Source organism: Protopterus annectens, chromosome 6.part0 (assembly GCF_019279795.1).
Source record: "Protopterus annectens isolate FY-2018-M chromosome 6.part0, PAN1.0, whole genome shotgun sequence".
NCBI classification, from domain to species: Eukaryota; Metazoa; Chordata; order Ceratodontiformes; family Protopteridae; genus Protopterus; species Protopterus annectens.
The window spans coordinates 709,531,500-709,554,598 of record NC_056737.1 but is presented as its reverse complement, the minus strand read 5'-3'; the positions used below and the strand labels follow the sequence as shown (position 1 = coordinate 709,554,598).

Sequence of the window (23,099 nt, the reverse complement as noted above, 5' to 3'; positions counted from 1 at the left end):
AGCCACTCTGAATGACATATCTAGAAGACATCCTAGAAATATTTTCCTTGGAAGGAATGAGAAAAAAATGTCTCCGTTAACCTGAAATCCCAGGTTGAGGAAAATGTTTATTAGCCAAGCCAGAGACAGACAGTCTAAGTATGAATAGGAAAAAAAATTGGGCAACAGTCCAAGTATGAGAAAATGTGAATGTCCAGCAATGTGCAATGATCCATTACTGGATCCAAACACTCTTGGAGCTGTGGATAATGCAAATGGCAAAACAAAAAACTGAAAATGTAAACTAGACAGAAAAATGCACACAGTGTACAGATCTCCAGGTTCCCTCCTTCCTTCGACACCAAAAACATTATTGAACAAAATTGTTTTTCTTTTAGGTTCGAGGGAAGCACAGCACTGCTGGGAAGGCAGGGTCCTATTAGGTGGATAAAGAGGGCTCCCATGAAAGGAAGGATGGGAATCCCACTGCCAGAAGTAACCCTTCTTAATGATTCTCAGTACTCATGATTATGTGATGCCAAAGAAGAAAGTGAAGACCTAGAGAATGGGATAGCTTTACAGGATTGCCGGGTTGGGGGGCGGCACACCTGAGGGGGCAATACTTATTCCGTTTTCATAGATTGTCCTTGATTTTATGCGGACACTCCTTCTTGAAATCTTCCTGCCACTACTTTTTGAAATTTTGCTCATCTGTGTCCTTTTGGGAAGCTCATTCTGTTTCCTGAAAAAAGGCAGCCTGAGCTGGATGGAAGGTTTCTGCTAAATTTTGGAAAGGAGGGTTCTAATATCTGGGTAACCTCTTAAGTACATTTTCCTCTTTCATTTAAACTTTAAGGACCTCAAGAGAGAGAGGACCAAACAACACTTTTTTATCCATGGAATATCTCAAAATCTCAGCTTTAAACATTCTCTGACAAATTTAGAGAATACAGCCAAGAAAATCTTCTCATTAAAGACTCAGTGGCAACTGCACTGGAAACAGCAGTCTCATTAGCACATTTTAATGAATGTTTTGTAACCAGAGAGACATAAGGTAGTATAATATTTAGAGATGCTTTAACTTCTGACAAAGGAAAGAATTTAATTTTCTCATATTCTAAAGACGACAAAACAATGAACAGGTACAGGATGAGGAAAGTCATTAATATCTCTGTAGGAATGTACTTCAAAATATCAAAGTATTAAACGATCAAACAGTAAAATGTCAATCACAACATAGAAGAAAAAAGTTGTGTTTTAGTATTGCAGCAAGCTCCCCTCAGCAATGCCTACATCCCCTGACAATTAAATATACCAATTCCAACATCATGCAACAGCATGTGCAACTGCCTACTTCTGCTGCCCAGTGACCTCTTACAAAGTAATGCTGACAGAAGCGATCATATACTCATTCTATCATGTCTATCAACATTACAGAAGTTCCATATTACAAAATTTCGACCAAATGTAATGTTCCCCTCTGTAGAAATTACAATAATTTGTTTTGTTCCAGTGAAAGAATTTTCTAATTCTGGAAACAGTACCAGAAAGACACACCTCTTCTGGGGGACTCTGAAGAAACATTTCCTTGGAGTAAGGCTCACCGTACTGAGGAGAGGAAATTTGAGAAATTCATTCCCAGTCTAAATCCTGTCTCCTCGAAACTGAGAATTAGTATGCGAGAGAGGGAAATTTCCTTTTTAAAGAAGTCTCGGCATTTAAAGGACTGAATGGCTCCAAATCCAGTGTTCCAAACCAGACTAACCCCTCATTCGCTCAATCTCTATGTAAATAATGGAATACCTAAGGTTTAACAAGTTGTTCATTTCCCTGTTACTATCATTATGAAGAAGTTTTTTCCAATTATTATTGCATGTTTTTTTCTTTTGCTCTATGTATTAATCAATTGAATATATATGTACCCTGTCTAACATGAATGTAACTACTGTCAATGTGGAGCTTTTCTCCCCGGGCCTCCGCTGAAAATGGATACGTATCCAGACGGACTATCCCGGTCAACAAATGTAAAATAAAATAAATAAATCACCTCAAAAAGCCTAACCAATCTTCCCTAAAAGATTTAGGAGAAATAAAATGTCTAATTTTCTGTTTACATATTCTTGGGGACCACCCACCCTCAGAAAAAGAGCAGCTTTAAGAATGCCCCCTCCCAGAAATGAAGCTCCTCTGAACAGTTTAGCAGAGTACCTCCTGGTCCCATTCCTGAAACTAGCAAAGGTGGTTTTCCCTTACTTGAAAAAGGTAGCTATACAGCCACAGAGAATATACCTGCCTCATGATCCTTAGTGGCTTCCCAAGGAGGTAGAAGAGAGAAAAGTGGTCCAAGAAGCAACAGAAGGCCACAGTTAAGTCAACCAACAGCAGCCGAGGTGAGCAGGAAACCTGAGTAAAATCTTAAACAGTCCTAAAAAACACTTTCCTTTTCCTGCAGCTCAAGAGGATCAACAGGTTTATTAGGGTGCAGGTTCAAGTCTTAGCCACAAAAGGGGTCTCAAGGACAGATAGAGCTTAGATGAGTTGGTGGCACCTCTTAAATCAAAACCACCAAACACAATAGATCCAAGCCCCTCACAACACTGTTACACATAAACAGCACACTTTTTCCTTTCCGTTTTCCTCCATAGTAAATGCCCAAAAGGACCCAGGACCGTTGTCAAACAAAAAAGGATGCCTAACAGGAAGATAGCGGAGCTTAGAAGTGTCAGCAAAAATACTGACAACAACTGAAGTAAAAAATTTATTGGCCTTTCACCAGGGCCAAGTAGCATGACTAAAATCTGAAGTATTTGGCAAAGGATTTTCTCACAAAAAAAAATGAATATTTTCTCAGTTTCCCTTCAAGAGAAACATAGCTAAAAAGAGTTTGACAAAATTTTTTGAGGCAACAACTAAAAGTCAGAATAAAATCATCTTGCCTAAGAATTTTGTACAAAAATAACCAGTTTTTGTCTGGGAAGAATCCTGTAGCTGTTCGTCAAAAAGCAGCAAAGTTCAGCATTGGTGCAAAAAATGCCTTCCATTAATTTAGAGGAAAAAATAACTTACACATACTCAGTAGATTAAAATAAATGAAACATTGAAGAACAGGGTAAAAACAGAAGCTTTAAACTAGGCATTGAGACGAACTGAAAAAAAAAATATATATATATCACACATTCAAAAGAAAAGACTGGCTGAATATGAGACTTCTCAAGAAGAGATTTTTTTAAAAAATGGTAGTGTTAAGACAGAAGGAGCAGAGAAAGTTGGCATCTTCTGCTATACTAGAGAAATTGGAGGAAACAGACTGTATTAATTCTATGAAAGCATACATAAGCAAATGGATTGGTATTGAACAGCAGTACTTGTTAACTGAAAGGGCACATTGAGTAGATGTGTCAAATCTGGCCCTGAGAATGCATCTTTACTAACACAAGTCTTGGCTGCTATCATTCTAGGAGAAGGAGGTGATCCTGACAAAACTGTGACAAGGAAAAGTATTAAAAATTGGAGACATTGGAGTGTTTGTGGAAAATGTTAATTCATCGAACAAAAGCAGAAGAGAAGCAAATGTATCCCAGCAACCAGGAAATATCAACAGGCAGGTTAGGTGCAAAATTCAGGCTGCTGTATCTGTGTCTTCAGAACATTTTTCTCTAGAGGACTAAATGCATTTTTTGCTACAGAACAGGCTAAGGAGGAAACTAAAACAGATTATTCAACAAAATGTAAACCAGCAAGCAGAAGAAAACTCCGCTTTTCATTCTTCTGACAAAAGTTCACACACAGACTTTTACAAGTGAAAAATTTTCCAATGTTCCAAAAGAAAATGCTCAAGAGATATAAAAATCACAGGAGCAGACACGAAGAAATGGGAGACTATAAAGCATCCATCACATATGTGAAATATGGAGTTGCAAGAAAATTGGCTAAGAAAGACTGGACTTTTGTTGACTTTGAGTGTAACTGTAAAGCATATAATACACTTTATTCATTAATGTTTAATCGCCTACTTAGAGGTGATCGCTGCTTGACTTACAAAGCCATGTCTGACCCAGCTGTTAGAAATGCTACATCTAAAAGAAATCCCAATCCTTCCGCATCACATGCTCGAGGGACCTCAACCTCATTACCACAATCAACAGAACATGCTGGAGGGACAGGTTCATAACCCAGAGACTGCCCATGCTATGGAACACACTTCCCATACATGTCAAGCAGAGCACCTCACTGGCCCTCTTCAACAGAAATCTTGATGAGTGGATGGGAAATAGAAAATTCACATCAGAGATCACTCCAGTGGCTCTATTTGACAGAGGCACTGGGAATTAAGGTCAGGTGGCACGATGCCAGGGTAACCCTATGGGCTAGGCCTGTAAAGGCTCTAGGACCATTAGCCTAGTACACACCTATGAACCTATAAGGACACTAAATGGGAAAAAAAATAACTGTAAGCAAAATGTTTGTTCTTAGTATTTATACAAAGCATTTAATGATATAAAAACTGAATGTTATATATAGCAAAACAGTTTTGTGTAATATGAAGCAAGGTGTACTTTAAATGGGAGGGGTCTTTTCAGTGACTGTTGTAGGTGTTAAAGATATTAAACAAGCACTATTTTTAGTTGTAATAAATATAGGCTTTACTGTATCACAAGAAGATAAGGGTTGGACAAAAGCAAGTTTAATGTTAAAATACAGTGCTCCTGGGCTGCTAGAGTGGGGATGGGGTGTAAAAATTATATGGATTCTAAAATTTTTCCTTATTTTTACAAGGGTGCATGTCTAGATTAACGATCTTGGCTTTAGCTATAAACTTGTGGTTTTATAAGCAAAAAGGCTTGAAAAATAAGCTAAAATGATAAAAGCCATGACAAATGTTAAGTTTCTTCCATCTGCAAAGATGTTAGCTTGTTTTTCCCCATTAGCATATGTTCACTGGTAGTCATTGGGTTGCCACCTCTCCATTTCTTTTCTAGACTATCTGGAAATAAAACGGATTGTCCAGTAGTCAGGGAAACACTGTACAAATTCCGGTATTCTGTTTCAAAAAAGAAACAGACTATCCGAGTTTTATTAAATCAGCAGATTTACTATGCCCTTTTCTGTAAAAAAGCATAGTAAAAAATCAGCAAAACGCAGGCATCAGGAATGGAGAGGGAAAAAAAAAAAAAAAAAAAAAAGGGTGTTCCCCATCAGCAGACGTCATAAAGATATCACAAAATGGGACGGTAGGAGGGGTGGAAATGTGCAGGGTTATGGGCGATGTGAGGGGTGTGGCCTTTCTCCGGTTTTAGTCACAACAAAAGGCGGCAACCGTAGACAGTCATGAAGTCTGCAGGTGAAGGCAGCTGTACATTCTCTTCTGAATGAAATTTGCAAAGATTCACTGTGGACTACTTTTACATGTGCAAACAGTTGAGAATTCTGAGCATTCTTTGCTGATAGAACAGACAGCGAACAGACCGCCAGTGTAAGTGGGAACGCAAGCTGCAATATACGCATTAGCAACCTTAATTTTACAGTAGGTAAAATCTACAGGTACAGCTGTTGATCTGAGGCTACTGTTCCTATCTGGAAGGTTAAACTTCAAACACAGAAAACTACACACATATTTAGAAACTGTCCCAAATTAATACGCAACAGGAGTTTTCCAAAATGCATTTTTGCAGGTTTTTATTTAAAGAAAAGTCTTAAAATGTGACAATGGTAAAAATGGAATTGACAAGAAACAACTGTATAAAAGATCACCCCGTCAAATGTTAGTGCATGTATATAACACAAGATGGAAATACACATTCAAAAAACTGACATCTATAATACGTGGAAGCAATAGCTTTGTTTTGTTATAATGGCTATGCTATTCATATCACCTTGGAATATAAACGGTCTTACGGGTACAGACAAAAAGGAAAGCGTATAGAATTGAATTAAGAAATGCACAGTATAAATAGCAGTGCTACAGGAAACACAGAGAGGGGGAATTTGACAAAAAGGATTTCAGGATGGATATTTGGTAGATTATCACAGACAAAGGAAAAGGGTACTAGTTATACTAATTGTTAGAGGGGCTTCAATAATAATAGAATAGGAAAAAAGACAATAATGGCAGAATTGTGGTAGTAATTAGTTATTTTGTGGTAGGAAAAGTGTTTTACAGGTTGTTAAATGACTTTTACTAACTTTTATTCAACAGCGTTACTTTTTACTTTTGTGGGGGAAAATTGTTAAAGCTTAAAACTATTTTTCCTTGGTTAAAGTTCTGTTATTTTACTTTTGGGGTGTGGGGCAAGTACTTCCTATATCTATAGTCTTGCCACTCCCCTTTGAAAGCTAAGTGGTATGGAGCAGGCCAGCTTACTGGTTTTGGGAGGGGTGGTTTACTGTGTTCACTCGGAAGCACCACCACCCGGTAGATCCTCAAAGCCCACAAATTGCTGCTTCCTGTGGAAAAAGCATGCCTCTGTATGAACTCGGCTGCAAAGCTAGAATGCACTATACAGAGCAGACTCAGCCAGTTCAGAATTCAACTAGGAGTCACTCATATGGACAGCCACAGCCACTTCCCTCCTCCTAGGAGGGGAAAGTGGGCAATAGCTGCTCACTCCAAACTTTCCAGGCTAGGTCCTACAGACACCAGAGCTACTAATCAAACTCCACTCACCTGTGGCACAGTCAGCACTTTTTCTCCTTTGTGTCACATAGCTGGCTTTATAAAGGATGTTTTAGTGCCCTCTGCAAACTGAGTAGGGTGGAGGTAGGCATTTTGCCATAGGCATACCAGAGTCTACTGCTCTTAATTCTGTCTAGATTTTTCCTTAGAAGAAAACTGCATCGCATCCAACAAGACTCACAGTACAGAATTTAAATGATGCAGACAGGTAACCTATATATGGTTCATCACTCAGGCCCATACTTACACTTAAACAAGAGTATCAGAACTTGTCAGATATTTGGGATGCACGGCTAGGCTTAAAAAGGCCCTTGTGGTCGTTAGCCTGGTAAACACCTATGAACCTATAAATCTAATTTAATATACTCATGGACAGGATTGAAAACATTTGCTTTCTAGTCTATCCAGACTCCATGATTCCTGTGACTAAACAGCAATATATCTTTTCAAAGCTGTTGCCAAGACACTTAAGGTTTGGGAACTTTTTGCCCACAGCAAACACTAAGAAGGAAATATATGCCCCATCTTCCCAAGTACTGAGACTACTGTTATCAACATCAGAGATACAAGTCCAGCAGGAGCAGATGCAGCGAGAAAGATTACTCTGCTGTTCCTACACGTCTTCAGTAGCTTTCTCTGCAAGAATGAAACCATAATGATTGCCCATCCTTCCCTCTCATGCATTTCTTTTAAATAGGTCACAAAAGGAATCATCATCTAACAACTAGAGAGGAGTAGGGACCCCTTCTTTATTATTAATATCCTAAAATCTGACCATAATCTTTGATGAGGTTCTAAATGTTTCATCTTTTGTAAACTATTTTTTTCTACAGGCTAGTTTGTAAAAGTTCTACAGACTTCAAGTTATGTACATGGCTACAAGTGCAGGAGGAACAGCACTGACCACAGCTGAGGGAGTAAACTTCTAGAAGGGAACAATAAGGGAGCTGAATAATGCAGGAGGCAGATGCCTGCTAAAGGACTAAACCTGAACTGAAGATAGTGGTGTGCCCATGCAGGACATGACTTGGATAACTACTATTATCTACAATAGTGAGTAAAGAAAGCAGCTGCGGTGGTGCAGTGGTTAGTGGTCACCCCACAGCAAGAGGTTCTCCCGTTAGATTCTCGGCTGGAGCGCCTTCTGTGTGGAGTCTGCATGTCCTCTCCACGGTCGAGTGACGTTAAAGACATGCAGGTAGGTGCAACCATGAATGGGCATGCCTTCGTTGAAGGTTGGGCATCGGGCTGGCAACTCAGCACCGTAAAAACCCCTGCCAATCATGAGCGGACTGGAGTTCAGCTGTGGCAACCCCTAACCAGGAAAAGCCGAAAGTCTATAGTGAGTAAAGAAAGCCACACCCTGTACTGATATATATAACACTAAAGACACTGGTAGGACAGATGCCTGTGAAATAAGCACCAGTCCAACAAATGCTGAAGAAGGAAACAAAGAACCTGATATCAGGTGTAATGACAATGGTGAGAAAGGCACTAGTGGATTGTGAGTATCTTAATGAGGTTAGCAGGACCACAGGCTACATGGCAAGCACTGCTGGGATAGGCAGTTGTGCAGACACACTGGTTTAAAGGCTGAAGTCAGGCTTACTGGATTTCAACATCCTGCTAAAGACTGCACCTCGAGGTCCATTATAGTAACTTGGAAAAGGCTAATATGGTACAAGATTCTGCAGAAGAACAGGCCCTGGGGAGGAAGAAAGCAAAAACTCAGGACCAATAAAAAGTACCACCAGAAAACTAAAAAGGGGACCCCAACCATAGCAGACCAAATTTTAGCTTTCCAGTTTGCCTTTAGTTTTTAGCTTTTCAAACATTTTAGTTGAGTCATCTGCAGTCCTATTCTAGTCAGGTCATTTGTGAACATTCTTTGGTTCATAGGATTTGGAAAACAAAATGCAGGGCTAATGTTTCATTCTTTGGAGCTTCTCCGGCATTATAAAGTTTTGGAAGGCCCTTCTGCAGCACTTTCTAAGGGTAATGGCAAACTTTCTGTAGAAAGAATACTTCCATGTGCCTTAAGAGGCATCCAAATTGTCTACAGAGGAAATGCGCTGACAAGAGGCATTTAGCATTTAAAGCTGAGGACTCGCACAAGAGAGAGAGTGGCAAAGAGAAAGGAAATCCTAAACAAAACTGAAAAAAAAAAAATAGTGGTTTTGTGAAGTAAGGAACTGGAAATGGGTACATGTATAATTTTCAAGTCCAGGGAGACTGACAGACCATTGTAAAAATGTACAAACTTCCTCCAAGGTTGTGCGATGTTAAGAATGTTGTAATCATTTTGTCATTTCATTAGTCGTATGGCTTACTGCAACTTTAATTTGTTTAATGTTTTCAGTTAATTTTGAGTTTATTTACACCATTAGTTGCATGGCATAATTTACATATGTATCAACTGGATGTATAATATTTTTGCGGTTTTGTTTATTATTTACTCTCAAGATGAACATAAATGTAATCCATCTGGATTAGCAATCTATCCTGGTATCAAATTAAAATAAATATCAAGTAAACGGGTGTGGGGGGATCCCCACAGACACCACTTTAACAAGGGTTGGTAATGTGAAAATTTCAACAAAATGGTCCACCTACATTGGACTCGCCAAAAACTACCATATCCGAAAATGGTTAGAGAAAGAGACAACTAAATGTCTAATTTTATCTCATGACAAAGAATATCCCTTAAAGTAGATGGAGGCCAACCAGCATATAACTGAACTTTTGCAAGAAACAACAGCAAAGAACTTTACTGATGTTCATCATACTGATCACTGTCGCTGTTGCCTTAGCTATACGGATTGCATCCTACCAATGATATAACAGCTGGACAGCTTCCAAACCTTCACGGCAACTTCCACATCCCCTGTCAGGTAGCTCAAGCTGAGCCGACTAAAAGATTATGTTTCGTCACCAAGCCCTTCAGAGCTTTCCTGTCAACAGACGGAGGGAGGCTGAGCCCTAAAAGGCCAGTGCTATGAAAATGAAAAACAAACAAACCCTGGCATAAACACAACAAAAAATAATGGGGATGGAGGAAGGAAGTGGCTGCTGCAGCAGGGATCATTCAAACATCTACAGTTGAGGTAAGTATACTTACACAACTGTACTTTCTGCAATGGATTAAAAAGTTAGGAGTAAGATCCGTTCTGCAATGGATTAAAGAGTTATGAGTAAGATCCATCAAGCTTTGAAAGGTTCCTGCAACTTACGTTCTATGAACTCTGATCATGAGTCCATGGAGTACAGTGTTGAGTAAACACATGCTTTTACACTTACTTCAAAATGTTTCATAAAGTTGCTGGGTAATTGAAGGCTGCAGGCAATCATACACATTTTAAGCCATAGTACACAAACTCATTTATGAGGGGGTGGCATTTTTCCAGGTAGCCTTAATTCTCTGAGCTGCAAGTAACAACATATGAGCTGTTAATGGGCTGTTTCTAGCCCAGTGTTTGATTCGCTCAACCTCCATTTGACCATTTAAGGACTCTAAACAAGTTACTTAAGTGGAGGAGCTGCCTAGTCAGCCTCAGTAAGAAGCTAAGATCCCTTATAAAAGATCCGCCAAAGCTAGCTACGAAAACAAAATCACCACTGATTCTAAGGGGAACCACAAAGCATTCTATAGCTATGTCAAGAATCTCAATGGCAACACCCAGATCTGCTCTGAGTTACAGCACAACGGCACAAAATTACAGAACCAACTGACATTGCCCCTTGGCAGTGCTAACTTTCTCTCATCCCCAAAAGGGCCCATCTCTATACCGGAAGAATACAAAGCTCCTGTAATCACTGCTGCACAGGTAAAAAACACACTCAACAAAGCCAAGAACACAGCAACCATGGGACCTGGCAACATCCCAGGCTACGTTCTACATAAACTACAGAATGAACTGGCACCCCACCCAAGTACCATGTTCAATCATAGCCTCACCGCTGGCTTTGTGCCCACTGAATGGTGCACAGCAACGGTTATCCCACTCCACAAAGGGGGAGCCACCATGGACCCCGGGAACTACCGCACCATTAGCCTGGCGAGCCTGGTCTGCAAGGCTATGGAAAGTATCATCATGGAACTTATAAACAATGACATTGGTAACCACCAAACTCTGGACCCTACCCATTTCGGGTTTGTAAAAGGCAGATCATGTCTCCTAAACTTAACAGCCTTCTTTGAAGCGGTCACCAAAGCCGTAGATGAGAGTAAGGAGGTTCACACAGCCTATCTGGATCTTGCCAAGGCTTCAACACCATCCTCCACTCTGGAATTATAGATAAACTCACTAAATTAGGTATAAATCCCTATGTCATAAGATAGGTTGCCAACTGGCTCACTGACAAAACCCACACTGAAAGTAGCAGACTAAATCCAACCTCAGACCAGTGACAAGTGGAGTACCACAGGATTCAGTCCTAGGTCCTCTCCTGTTAGGCATCTACTTCTCTGAAGTACAGGCTAACACAGGTGGTCTTTGGCTAACAAAGTTTGCAGATGACTGCAAAACAGGAGCCATAATCAAAACTCCTAACGATGTGGACATCCTACAAAAGGGCCTCACTGAGACAGATGCCTGGTGTCAAAGTCATGTCCTGAAGCTCAATGCCAAAAAATGCATTGTCATTCCTTTTGTGTACCCATGAACTACCACATAGGCGGTAGTCTATTTAACACAAAGTGGGATACGAGACCTTGGGACACAGGTGAACAGTAGTCTCTCCTTTGATAAATCACATCACCAGAGTAGTCCGGAAATCCTTCTACGTGGCACACCTCATCACAAAAGGTTTCTCATCCAAGGGGAAAAAAAAAAAAAAAAAAGAGGTCATTGTTCCCCTCTACTCATCACTCATTAGACCCATTATAGAGTACACCGCCCCTTTTGGTATGTATCTCACAAAACATCTACAACTGAAAAGGCCACAGAAATACCTCACAAAGAGGATTACCGGCCTCAAACAGATGCCCTACGCAAAGACAGTCTCAAAAAATTCCAGCTTTACTCTGTCGCACATCACCTACTAGAGGCAAACTTTGCCTAACATACAAAGCTATGTCAAACCCAGAGCTGTCGGGCATGCTCCACTTAAAGAAATCCCAGTCTCTCTAAGCTACACGAAGCCAGGGTACAGTTTGGCTAGGCTTATATAGGCCCTAGGGCCAATAGCCTAGTACCTACCTATGAACAATTGGATGCTACAGAGTTCTACTTCATGGTATCATTCAAAAAAAAAAAAAAAAAAAAAAAATACGACAATCTCTGAAAAGAAAAAAGCCCCACATTAACTACCAAAACAAAACAATGTACGGGATTACTATTTATGCTCAACATGAACATGAAACCAACATGACAGTGGCACCAGGTTCCACCAAGAATGAGGAAGTAAATTAGCCTTTGCTAGGGGGAACATAGTCTGGCTGCACAAATAACTTCCGTGGTGGTGAAGCGGCAGCATTGTTGCCTCACAGCAAGAGGTTCTCCCGTTCGATTCTCGGCTTGGGCTGGGAGTGCCTTCTGTGTGCAGTCTGCATGTCCTCCCCGCGGTCGAGTGGGCATTCGAAAGACATACGTTGAATGGGCATGCCTTCGTTGAAGGTCAGGCTGGCAACTCAAAACCAACTGCCAATCATTAGCGGACTGGAGTTCCACTGTGGCGGCCCCTAACCGGGAAAAGCCGAAAGACAAACAACAACAACGTCAGCCCATGCCATTTTAATTTATAGGCCCAACATACACAAGTAATAAAGTGAAAATTAAAACATTTCTTAAAATACACTACAGACTGAAAACCACAAAAAACCACAAAACAAGCAAGCACAAGATTACTTAAAAGGAACTAAATCAAGTACAAAATTCGGACTATCTGTAGAATGCACATAACTGAAATTTTAAACCACGGTACTTACTTGATTACAGTCAGAAAAGATATTGGAAGCAGGACCATAAGCATGCTTTCTGGCCACTTACTTAGGCAGAAGAAAATGTTCACGATATCATTCAACTCTTCTGCTTGGCAATAACATTAAGAAAAATACCTACGCTTTATTTTTATTTTTGGAATCTGTTACATAGGCAGGCTTAGATGCAAAAATCTAAGCAATCCTTAAACTGCCATGGAAGCAGCTGTTACACACTTTAATCTGGAAAGGAATTATTGACATGGACTCAAATGAAACTCTGGCCCTGGGATTCAGTAACACCTACACTAAGTGCACACTAAAATGTACACTGTTCTGAGCGAACAGACAACACAAACTTAACACACTTTCTTCCTCCCAATTTTAGTTTTCCTATCGATATGCAGCTTTAAATAAATATTGACAGGATTCATAAAGGTTACCACAAAGTGTACACTTAGTGCAACCTTTCTGAGTGACTAGAAAGCACAAAAAAATTGATAAGAATTTTACTGAATATGTATCATGTACACTTAGCGTAAGCTTTACTGAATCTGGCCCTGGTACTAAATATTATATTATGATACTGTCCAGTGTATGGAGGAAGCAACTAACTACCTATATACTAAAATAGGGGTAGGGGATTACACAGCGATACACCAACCACAGTTTACAGGTGGTTAGAGGTGTCCTACAAATTCCTGCACTACAGCATTTAAGAGATTTACAGTCATTTCAGGTCTGCAGATTAAAACAGATCCTTCTATTATATGTAAATAAAATAGCACTACTGCATTTTCAGGTATGAAAGACTTAACCGGAACCAATCTCTGTCATCATTTCATATTCTGTATTAAAAAAATACACCAATCACAAAAAATACACTGCTTTAAGATTTTGATGAAGACGTATCATCATCACTCATATATTTGAAAACTTGTTGAGAAAGATAAGCATCACACAGTATGTAATACAAATTATCTGACAGCAATCCTTAACTACTATTTTCTTCCTGAGAGCTGGTGCCACATGGTTAAAGGCACCCGCCAAAATGCAAAGGTTGTTGCAGATGCTCTAGTTTGCTGCACTCACACAGCACAGAAGCAAACAGAATGTGACTGTTTACCTCACAGGCATTTGGAAATGGATGCAGACAGCTAATGAGATCTTGAACGTGGCACTACTTACAGTGGATTTAAAAAAACTGTACACATCTCTGTTAAAATGCCACATTTTGTGATATAAAAAATGAGACCACAATAAATCATTTCAAAACTTTTCCCACCTTTAATGTGATCTATAACCTCTACAATTCAATTGAAAAACAAATTTCTGTTAGGGGAAAAATATAAAAATAAAAAAAAAAAAACATACAATAAGCTGGTTGCACAAGTGTGCACACCCTTAAACTAATATTTTGTTGAAGCACCTTTTGATTTAATTACAACATTCAGTCTTCTTGGGTACACACCTGCCATCAATTAAAGAGACTCTGATTAACCCCAAATAAAGTTCAGCTGTCCTAGTAGGATTTCCTGACATTTACTCAGTTGTCTGCTACAGCAAAAGCCATGGTTCGCAGAGAGCTTACAAAGCATCAAAGGGATCTCACTGTTGAAAGGTATCAGTCAGGGGAAGGGTACAAAAATTTCCCCAGCATTGGATATACCATGAAACACAGTGAAGACAGTCATCAAAAAGTGGAGAACATATGGAATAAGAGTGCGTTGCAAAGAACTGGACGTCCCTCCAAAATTGATGAAAAGACAAGGCAACCAAAATGGTCAGGGAGGCTGCCAAGAGACCTACAGCAACACTGAAGGAGCTGCAGGAATTTCTGGCAAGTACTGGTTGTGTACTACATGTGACGACAATCTCCCATATTCTCCATATGTCCGGGCTATGGGTTAGAGTTGCAAGATGGAAGCCTTTTCTTACATAGAAAAACATCCAGGCCCGGCTAAAATTTGCAAAACAATACATCAAGTCTCCCAAAAGCATGTGGGAAAATGTGTTCTGGTCTGATGAGACCAAGGCTGAACTTTTTGGCCACAATTCCAAAAGGCATGTTTGGCGCAAAAACATTTCACATCACCAAAAGAACACCATCTCCACGGTGAAGCATGGTGGTGGTAGTATCATGCTTTGGGACTGCATTTCTTCAGCTGGAACTGGGGCTTTAGTCAAGATGGAGGGAATTAAGAACAGTTATAAATACCAGTCAGTTTTAGCCCAAAATCTTCAGGCGCCTCTGCTGGGAAGCTGAAGATGAATTTCACCTTTCAACATGACAATGACCCCAAGCATACATCCAAATTAACAAAATAGAAAATTAAAGTTTTGGAATGGCTAAGCCAGAGCCCAGTCCTAAATCCAATAGAAAACCGTGGGGTGACCTGAAGAGGAATGTGCACAAGAGATGCCCTTGTAATCTGACAGATTTAGAGCGCTTTTGCAAGGAAGAGTGGGCAAATATTGCAAAGTCAAGATGTGCCATGCTAATAAGACTCCTACTCAAGACAAGTCAATGCTGTAATTAAATCAAAAGATGCTTCAACATAGTTTAGGGGTGTGCACACTTATGCAAGCAGCTTATTGTACATTTTTTATATTTTTCCCCAAACAGATTTGTTGGTTTTTCAACTGAATTATACAGGTTACAGTTCACATTAAAGGTGGAAAAGTTTTGAAATTATTTACTGTGGTCTCATTTTTTATCACAAAAACGTGACATTTTAACAGGGGTGTGTACACTTTTTATATCCACTGTACCTGACAATGGATTAAAGCTGATCAGTTATCTGGTGCTGTGGATGAAACAGTACATTAGAACCAATTGGGTGACAAAGAAAAGACAGCACTAACACTTGTCTCTCCCTCAGGGTATTTTATACAATGGCAGGCATGCAGTTTATTTAGTAGCACAACAGGTTTGAAGTACCTAAGACTAACAATGGCTGTGATTTTATCTTGAAACCAATTTACATATGGCTGCTTTGTCACTCTGGCCCTCAAAGCACTACATGCACAAGTCAATGCAAAAGCCATTGGGGAAAAAAAAAAAAAAAAAGCTCACTGCCCACCTGCATAAGCCAGAAATGAAAACATATGTAAATGCAGTACTATTTGATATACACTATTATTTCCCAGAGATTATAGACAAAAAAAAAAAAAAAAAAAAAAAAAAAAATTCACCCCTGCCACAGGACTACACTGTGAAAAAGACTGGCCGCACTCAGAGATGCAGTATTCTATGACATACATAGTCAACGCGTCAGCAGCAAATAAAAGGGATTACTTTTTCACAGAAAAATTGAAAGGGTGACTGAGGACCATTACTGCTGTTATACTTTCCCACCTCTTTTTCCGTTAAAAGACACTTGCACCCTAGTGCGAAATGCATTTCTTCAAGGAAATTACTCCAACAAAAAACACATATGGAAAGCATAACTTATCTGTTCTCCACCTTTTGTCTGTCATTTCAGCACTATTGTGCTTTCCCTAGGTTTGCAAGAAACACTATGATGCAGGTTTGTCTTCCTGGCTATCACATACCACATGACCCATTACTTTTCTTTTACCATTTCAGGAAAAGTAAATTATGTGTAGCAAGTGTTTGTAGCCCTGCCATCTTTTCCATGCAGTGAAACCATAAACCTGTCCCATTTCTAGAACTGCAGGCTAACAATCAGCTCATTGGGATACTTAAGTAGATGTGGTAACTGCTCTCCCTTACAAGTACAAGTTTGATTCCCATGGGGTAAATTTATGGATTGCTGGTTGGCATAATATCGAAGGTGTTTTACCTTAGAGACAAAAAGTACAGGGCTTGATCCTAAAAACAGTCCCCAGAAGAAAGGACAGCAAGCCTAACTCTTTGCTGTGAGCAAGACAGTTCTGCGACTGCAGATGAGCAAGAACCCCAGAATGGATCTGCACAAAAAAAAAAAAAAAGAAAAAAAAAAAAAAGAGAGAGAGATATTCTGGCTGACTGGTGAAATAAAAGCGAGAAGAAAAGCTGTAAGAGACTGTGAAACTAAGAAAGCCTTTAATATTTCAAAGTACCAACTGATTCCAGCACTTTCTACAGACAAAAAAGAGATCCTTCTATAATCACTTTTGCAATACTCTACATTGAAGGGATCTCCCACCCTGGCAGCCAGATGCTCAGCCAGTATGCTAAAGCCTAAAGGATCTTGTATGCCCCATACATCACATTTATGCTTCCCCACACAGAATTGTAGGGCATAAAAGGGATGTATGGACACAACTACCCAGAACTTCTTTGCTGTCAGTTCAAACACCTTTTTTGCCAGTTGGTCTGAATGCCTTGTTCCTGTACTGAATATTTGGCAACATCAGATAATTACCCCTTTGGGGTATTTTTTTTCTTGCATTTTATTTTACTACCTAATTTCATGTCTTCCAAGAAGGGAAAATGTCAGTGTGGGAGGCAGATTCCTCATAAGTATCATCACGAACAGTCGCTTTTTTGTTCAGGTGCTTCTCACAATCACACCCTATTCTAAGTATCTGCAAGGCATTTGTGCTTCAGAACCATTTGCCTTCCTTGGCCATTCATCTTGAAAACCAATGGCTTAAACAGTTAGCCCGGGATACCATGGCAGAAACCTTTAGCCCCGAGATACTCCCGCTAGGTAAGAAGGCAACCAGGAAGACTTGGCTGGATTCTTTAGCTGTCCAGCCTCCACTGGACATCTTTCAAGAGCTCTATAAGTCAATCGTAGTCTACCTCGGATTCCTCTTCTGCAACCCTATAGGAAGCTGGCATGCATCCATCTTTTCACACTTTTTCAGAGGTTTTGCAGGCGTCTGCTCTGGACATCGAGGGGGAACTGCTGTTGATTATCCTGGAGGGTCTAAGAGGGATTCTGCAGATACTGGTCAGGGAGAAAGTTCCGGGATCTCTTATTCAATCCCACCAATGGTCGGAACCTCTGGTATTAATTAGGGCTGATGTCCCTTCTAACAAAAGACAAAAGCTGAAGCATGTTTTGATCCATCCTAAGGATCCTCAAAGGGAATGGGCAAGAGTTTACCCAGGGCTTGTTTTCTACCTTAACAGCCCTAAAGCCTCCCTCAAGGGGTTTTGAATATGGATTTGCACAGACAACTCTGGTACTATTTGAATAAAACTAGGACTATTCATAAGTCTGAACAGCTTTTTGTTTCCTTTCATCCCAGCTCTTTGGGTTTGGATGTTTCTAAGCAAACCACTTCCTTTTGTTATTCTTTTCATGGCAAATTTCCACCTACTTCTGTTGGAGCGCATTCCACCAAGGCTGTTGAAACTACTACTTGGTCTTCCATCCATAGCTTTACTAAGCATTACAAAAGACTGATACAGTTTCTAGGGCCAGAGCAGGTTTTGCTGAAACCATTTTACATGGGATTTGTCGAGGGGCTCTTCTCAATCGTCCACCACATATTCTGTTTCTTGAGCTTTTTTAATCTCCCTTACATGTAGAATACTGCAACAGTGATACTGAAGGACATAGTACAGCTGTGTAAAATCTTACCATAATAATAGATGTCCTACTCTTCACTGTTGCAGTACTCATTGCTTACCTCTAAACCCCTCTTATTTATTCTGCATTTTTTCCTTCTGGATGTGCATGGTCTCCTTTGTCCTATGGAGACTGTTCTTTTCTGGGGCAATTCAGTCCTGGGTAGTTGCCTTTATACTTCCCTTTTATGCCCTATGTGGAGAACATCAACATCTGTGCAGTGACAGAGACCTGGTTCAAAGCTCCAGAGAGCACCCCTGCATTACCAGGCTATAATTCATACCACACCTTTCGGCCACCTAACCCGGAATGAAGCACTAAAGGCGTGTCCATATTCATTAAGGATATTCACACCTCCAGGTTAGGTGCACAGCATAATGCATCAGAGATTATCCAAGTGCAACTAACTGTGGGCAAGACCGCAATCCAAATTGTAGCTTGCTACAGACCCCCCCACCATGCCCCAGGATTCCCACTCCTCATTTCTTGATACACTGGAAAGTATTCGGGTACAACCAACACCCTAATAATGGGCGATGTCAACTACCCCACCATTAACTGGGAAAACTACTCATGTACCAACTCTTTTGCTCAACGTTTTCTGGAATTCACAACCACAGTAAGAAGCTGAGATCCCTCATAAAATCCTCCAAAGCTAGTTACGAAAACAAAATTGCCACAGACTCTAAAGACAACCACAAAGCATTCTATAGCTATGTCAAGAATCTCAATGGCAACACTCAGATCTGCTCTGAGTTACAGCACAATGACACTAAATACACAGAACCAACTGATATGGCCCCTCTCACCCCCTAGAGGGGCCCATCTCTATACCGGAAGAATGCAAAGTTCCTGTAATCACTGTTTTTTACCTGTGCAGCTCTCTCCAAAGCCAAGAACACAGCATCTGTGGGACTTGACAATATCCCAGGCTGTGTTCGACAAACTACAGAATGAACTGGGCACCCTACCCAAGTATCATGTTCAATCATAGCCTCACCTCAGGCTTTGTGCCCATTGCATGGCGCACCGTAAAGGTTATCCCACTCCACAAAGGGGGAGCCACGACGGACCCTGGGAACTACCACCCTATTAGCCTGACGAGCCTGGTCTGCAAGGCTATGGAATGCATAATCATGGAACTCAAACACATTGGTAATCTCCAAACTCTGGACCCTAACCAGTTCGGATTTGTAAAAGGCAGATCATGTTTCCTAAACCTGATTGACTTCTTTGAAGCAGTCACCAAAGCCATAGATGAGGGTAAGGTAGTTCACACAGCTTATCTAGATCTCACCAAGACTTTCAACACCATCCCCCACTCTGGAATTATAGATAAGCTCACTAAACTAGGTATAAATCCCTCTGTCACAATATGGGTTGCCAACTGGCTGATGGACAGAACAGACACTGTGAAAGTAGCAGACTCTAAATCTGACTTCAGACCAGTGACAAGTGGAGTACCACAGGGTTCAGTTCAGGGTCCTCTCCTGTTTGGCATATACTTCTCTGAAGTGCAGGCTAACACAGAAGATATTTGGCAAACAAAGTTTGCAGATGACTGCAAACTAGGATCCATAATCGAAACTCCTAACGACGTGGACATACTACAAAAGGGCCTCACTGAGACAGACGCCTGGTGTCAAAGCCATGGCCTGAAGCTCAATGCCAAAGTGTACTGTCATCCCCTTTGGTAAAAACTCTGTACCCATGAACTACCACATAGCTGGTAGTCTACTTAATACCGAAAATGTGATGAGACCTTGGGACACAGGTGAACAGTAGTCTTTCCTTTGAAAATCACATCGCCATAGTGGTCAAGAAATCCTTCTACGTCGCTCACCTCATCAGAAAATGTTTCTCATCCAGAAAAAAAAAAAAAAAAGAGAGAGAGAGAGAGAGGTCACTGTTCCCCTCTACTAACCACTCAGATCCATTATAGAGTACAACGCCCCTTTTGGTATGTACCTCACAAGACCTCTACAACAACTGGAAAGGCCACAGAAATACCTCACAAAGAGGATTACTGGCCTCAAACAGATGCCCTACGCAGACAGTCTCCAGCTTTACTCCGTCGCATAAAGCCTACTCAGAGACTATCTCTGCCTAACATACAAAGCTATGTCAAACCTAGAGCTGTTGGACATGCTCCACTTAAAGAAATCCCAATCCCTCCAAGCTTCACGCTCTAGGGACCTAAACCTTGTCACCACAATAAACAGAACATGCTGGAGGGATAGGTTCCTGTCCCAGAGACTTCCCATACTCTGGAACAGACTACCTATGTCAAACAGAGCTCCTCATTAGCACTCTTCAAGAAAAATCTTGATGAATGGATGGGAAATAGAAAATTCACCCCAGGGATCACTTCTGTGGCTCTGCTCGACAGGGGCACAGGAAAATAATTTTCTTGGGTGGCGAAAACCAGGGTACATTTTTGGCTAGAGCTTATATAGGCCCTAGGGCCAATAGCCTAGTACTTACCTATGATCCTATGAACCTATGTTCTGTGCTGAAAAAATAAATGTGACTTACGGTGCATACAAGATCTTTTACACTTCTGCATACTGCCAACCATCAGGCTGTCCTGGGTTGAAATCCCTTCAATGTAGAATACAGCAACAGTAAAGGAAAAGACATCTGCTATTACTGTAAGACTTTACACAACTGTATTTTCATTACAATGTAATGAAAGGTAGCAGCTGCCTGAACTCAAACCTATAAATCACTGAGAACAGAATCTGGAAGTAAGCAGCAATTCCGAGTATTGATATTCTAAGCTAATGAAAATATGACCTCACATAAGAGAATTGAACAGGGTACTAATACTCACTACGGACAAAGTGCATTTTGGTAAACAGAAGGTTTTTATTTGTCTGCCAGCCACTGGGCCCACAATGGACCAGTAAAACATTGATGGCAACCTCAAACATACGAGACATTCCACACTCACCCCAATAAATAAGTCATGTTCCACTGTCCAAGATTTCTCAATTCCAGTTTCAGGCATTGCACCTTACCACTTAGGTCTGTTTCAAGCAAAACGCATGAACTTCAATAAAAACACGCTGGAAGCATTCTAAACAAGACGACTACTAACATACTTGATAATACAAACTTAGTAAATATATCATAACGCAATAGAAAGGTTAACAAACTCTATAATGCGCATGCTTATAAACAAAAATGTTACGGCATCTCAACAAAAACTTAAACGGTGTGAACAAATGAATTCTGGCATAATACCATATTTATACCTACACTCGTGCAGCAAAGCACTGTGGGGTTTGATTCCCACCACCTCCAGTTGCCTAATGTGAACTCTGAGCAACTTGAGCAAGACGCTAGTACTGGATCGCCCATGAAGAGAGACGGTTGTCCACGAGTTAACCTGGTTAAATTATTATTATGTCGGTACTTGCCAACAGCCGACATTAGTTGTAACATATATAACAAGCGTGGTCTAATAGCAGAAAAATGTAAAAAAAACTATGTTAACAGACTACGGTCAGAGTGAATTATAAGCCTCGACACGTAGCTTAAAACCTCTCGACTGTCAGGGTTGGACTATGAGAGAGCTGTCAGGTATCATCATACAATGCAAGAAAGTGCAGTGTAAATTATGTACTTACGATGCCAATACACTGGGTAGCATTCTTTCTCCTTAATGTTAACCTCATATAATCCCCCTCTCACACACACTGGCTCGACACAAACGTCAGGGGATTCAGACCGACAACTGTCTGCGGTTTCAACTTGCTCTTCTTTCGGGGGATTCAGCACACCGTATTTCCTAAATGCCAGCTCAAGCCTCAATGAATCGTAGCCTATAAAAGGTTTCCATGTCTTTCTGTCTTCTTTATAAAACCACCTAACCTCTTCCGGGCCCAAGTCGGTCACTACATCATACCGATGTCTTGAACTATTAGACCTTGACCGTCTTTTTTCTAGTTCAGTATTACCCTCGCTTTCGCAATCATCGGTCTCTCCGGAATGCAAATACTCCGACACCGGCAAATAATCAAAGCTATTACTGCTCAAACACAATTTCAGAACCTCTCTGGTACTGTCAAGCCTACGGAGCTGAGCAGTTCTTTCGTCCTCATCATCCTCTTCGTCCTCACAGATAGGAGCTTCATCGCCTAGCGTCCACTTGCCGCCAACTGAATGGCTATCCTCTGGGCTCTCGAGGCTAGCTAGATAAGCCTTTCCATGGCAATTCATGACGAGGAACTGGGGGAAGGGAACTCCCTTTCCTTAGCACCTCTTTTTACCGTATCACATCAGGTTCCCCAAGGCATACATCACAGTCCAGACTTTTAACAGATGCTCTAGCAGCATCCATTCAATCACATGCCGTTTTTACATATCCAAACAAAAAGCGTCTGCGCGCACTGGGACGTCACGTGGAATGGACGTCAAAACAGTAACTGTAGAGCTGTGGAGTTGGGTTGAAAGGAATGTCTTTGACATGTTTATGTGTCGCAATTGGGCATTTTTGTATTGTGGCGAAATGTGAATAATATTGGTATTTTTTTCATCCTCATGTCAGGAAAGTACAGAATAGCTTAGTTTTGAATATGTCTGTCGTTGTCTTAGAAAATTTGACTAAGGACGGAGTAATCGGGATTCTGACATAAACTTGCAGAAGATAAAGACGTTTACATTTTAACTTAAATCTCGACTGGCGTTTACAACATATGTAATTCTGCTGCAGCAAAGTAGGAAGGAGGAGCTAATTTTCTAAAAATATGGCAGTAGTTACATACTGGTATAGTTTTCAAATATTGCAGTGTAATACAAAACAGTGTATTCTAATAACTTTCTTGGTAAATTTTAAGCAGAAACGTGTTCTTCATTTTTGGATCTCGTTAGCTCCCAATTTTCCATATCCAAAATGAGGAACACCACCTCTCATAATAAGAAGCAAATGGGCAAAATGAACACGCGCTAACAACTTCAACTAGGAAGCCCATAGACGGTTCAAGTGTACTATACTTAT

General features: G+C 40.6%; 1 protein-coding gene across 1 annotated transcript in view; it reads right to left on the bottom strand.

Moving 5' to 3' along the window:
• The window catches only part of DDHD1 (DDHD domain containing 1), a 1,563,737-nt gene extending 1,541,226 nt beyond the window's left edge, over positions 1 to 22,511 (bottom strand). Inside the window, exon 1 of the mRNA XM_044073566.1 lies at positions 21,730 to 22,511. Coding sequence (XP_043929501.1) covers positions 21,730 to 22,321 — 592 coding nt within the window. The 5' untranslated portion in view covers positions 22,322 to 22,511. The remainder of the gene's footprint in view (positions 1 to 21,729) is intronic.
• Between the last annotated feature and the right edge of the window lie 588 nt (positions 22,512 to 23,099).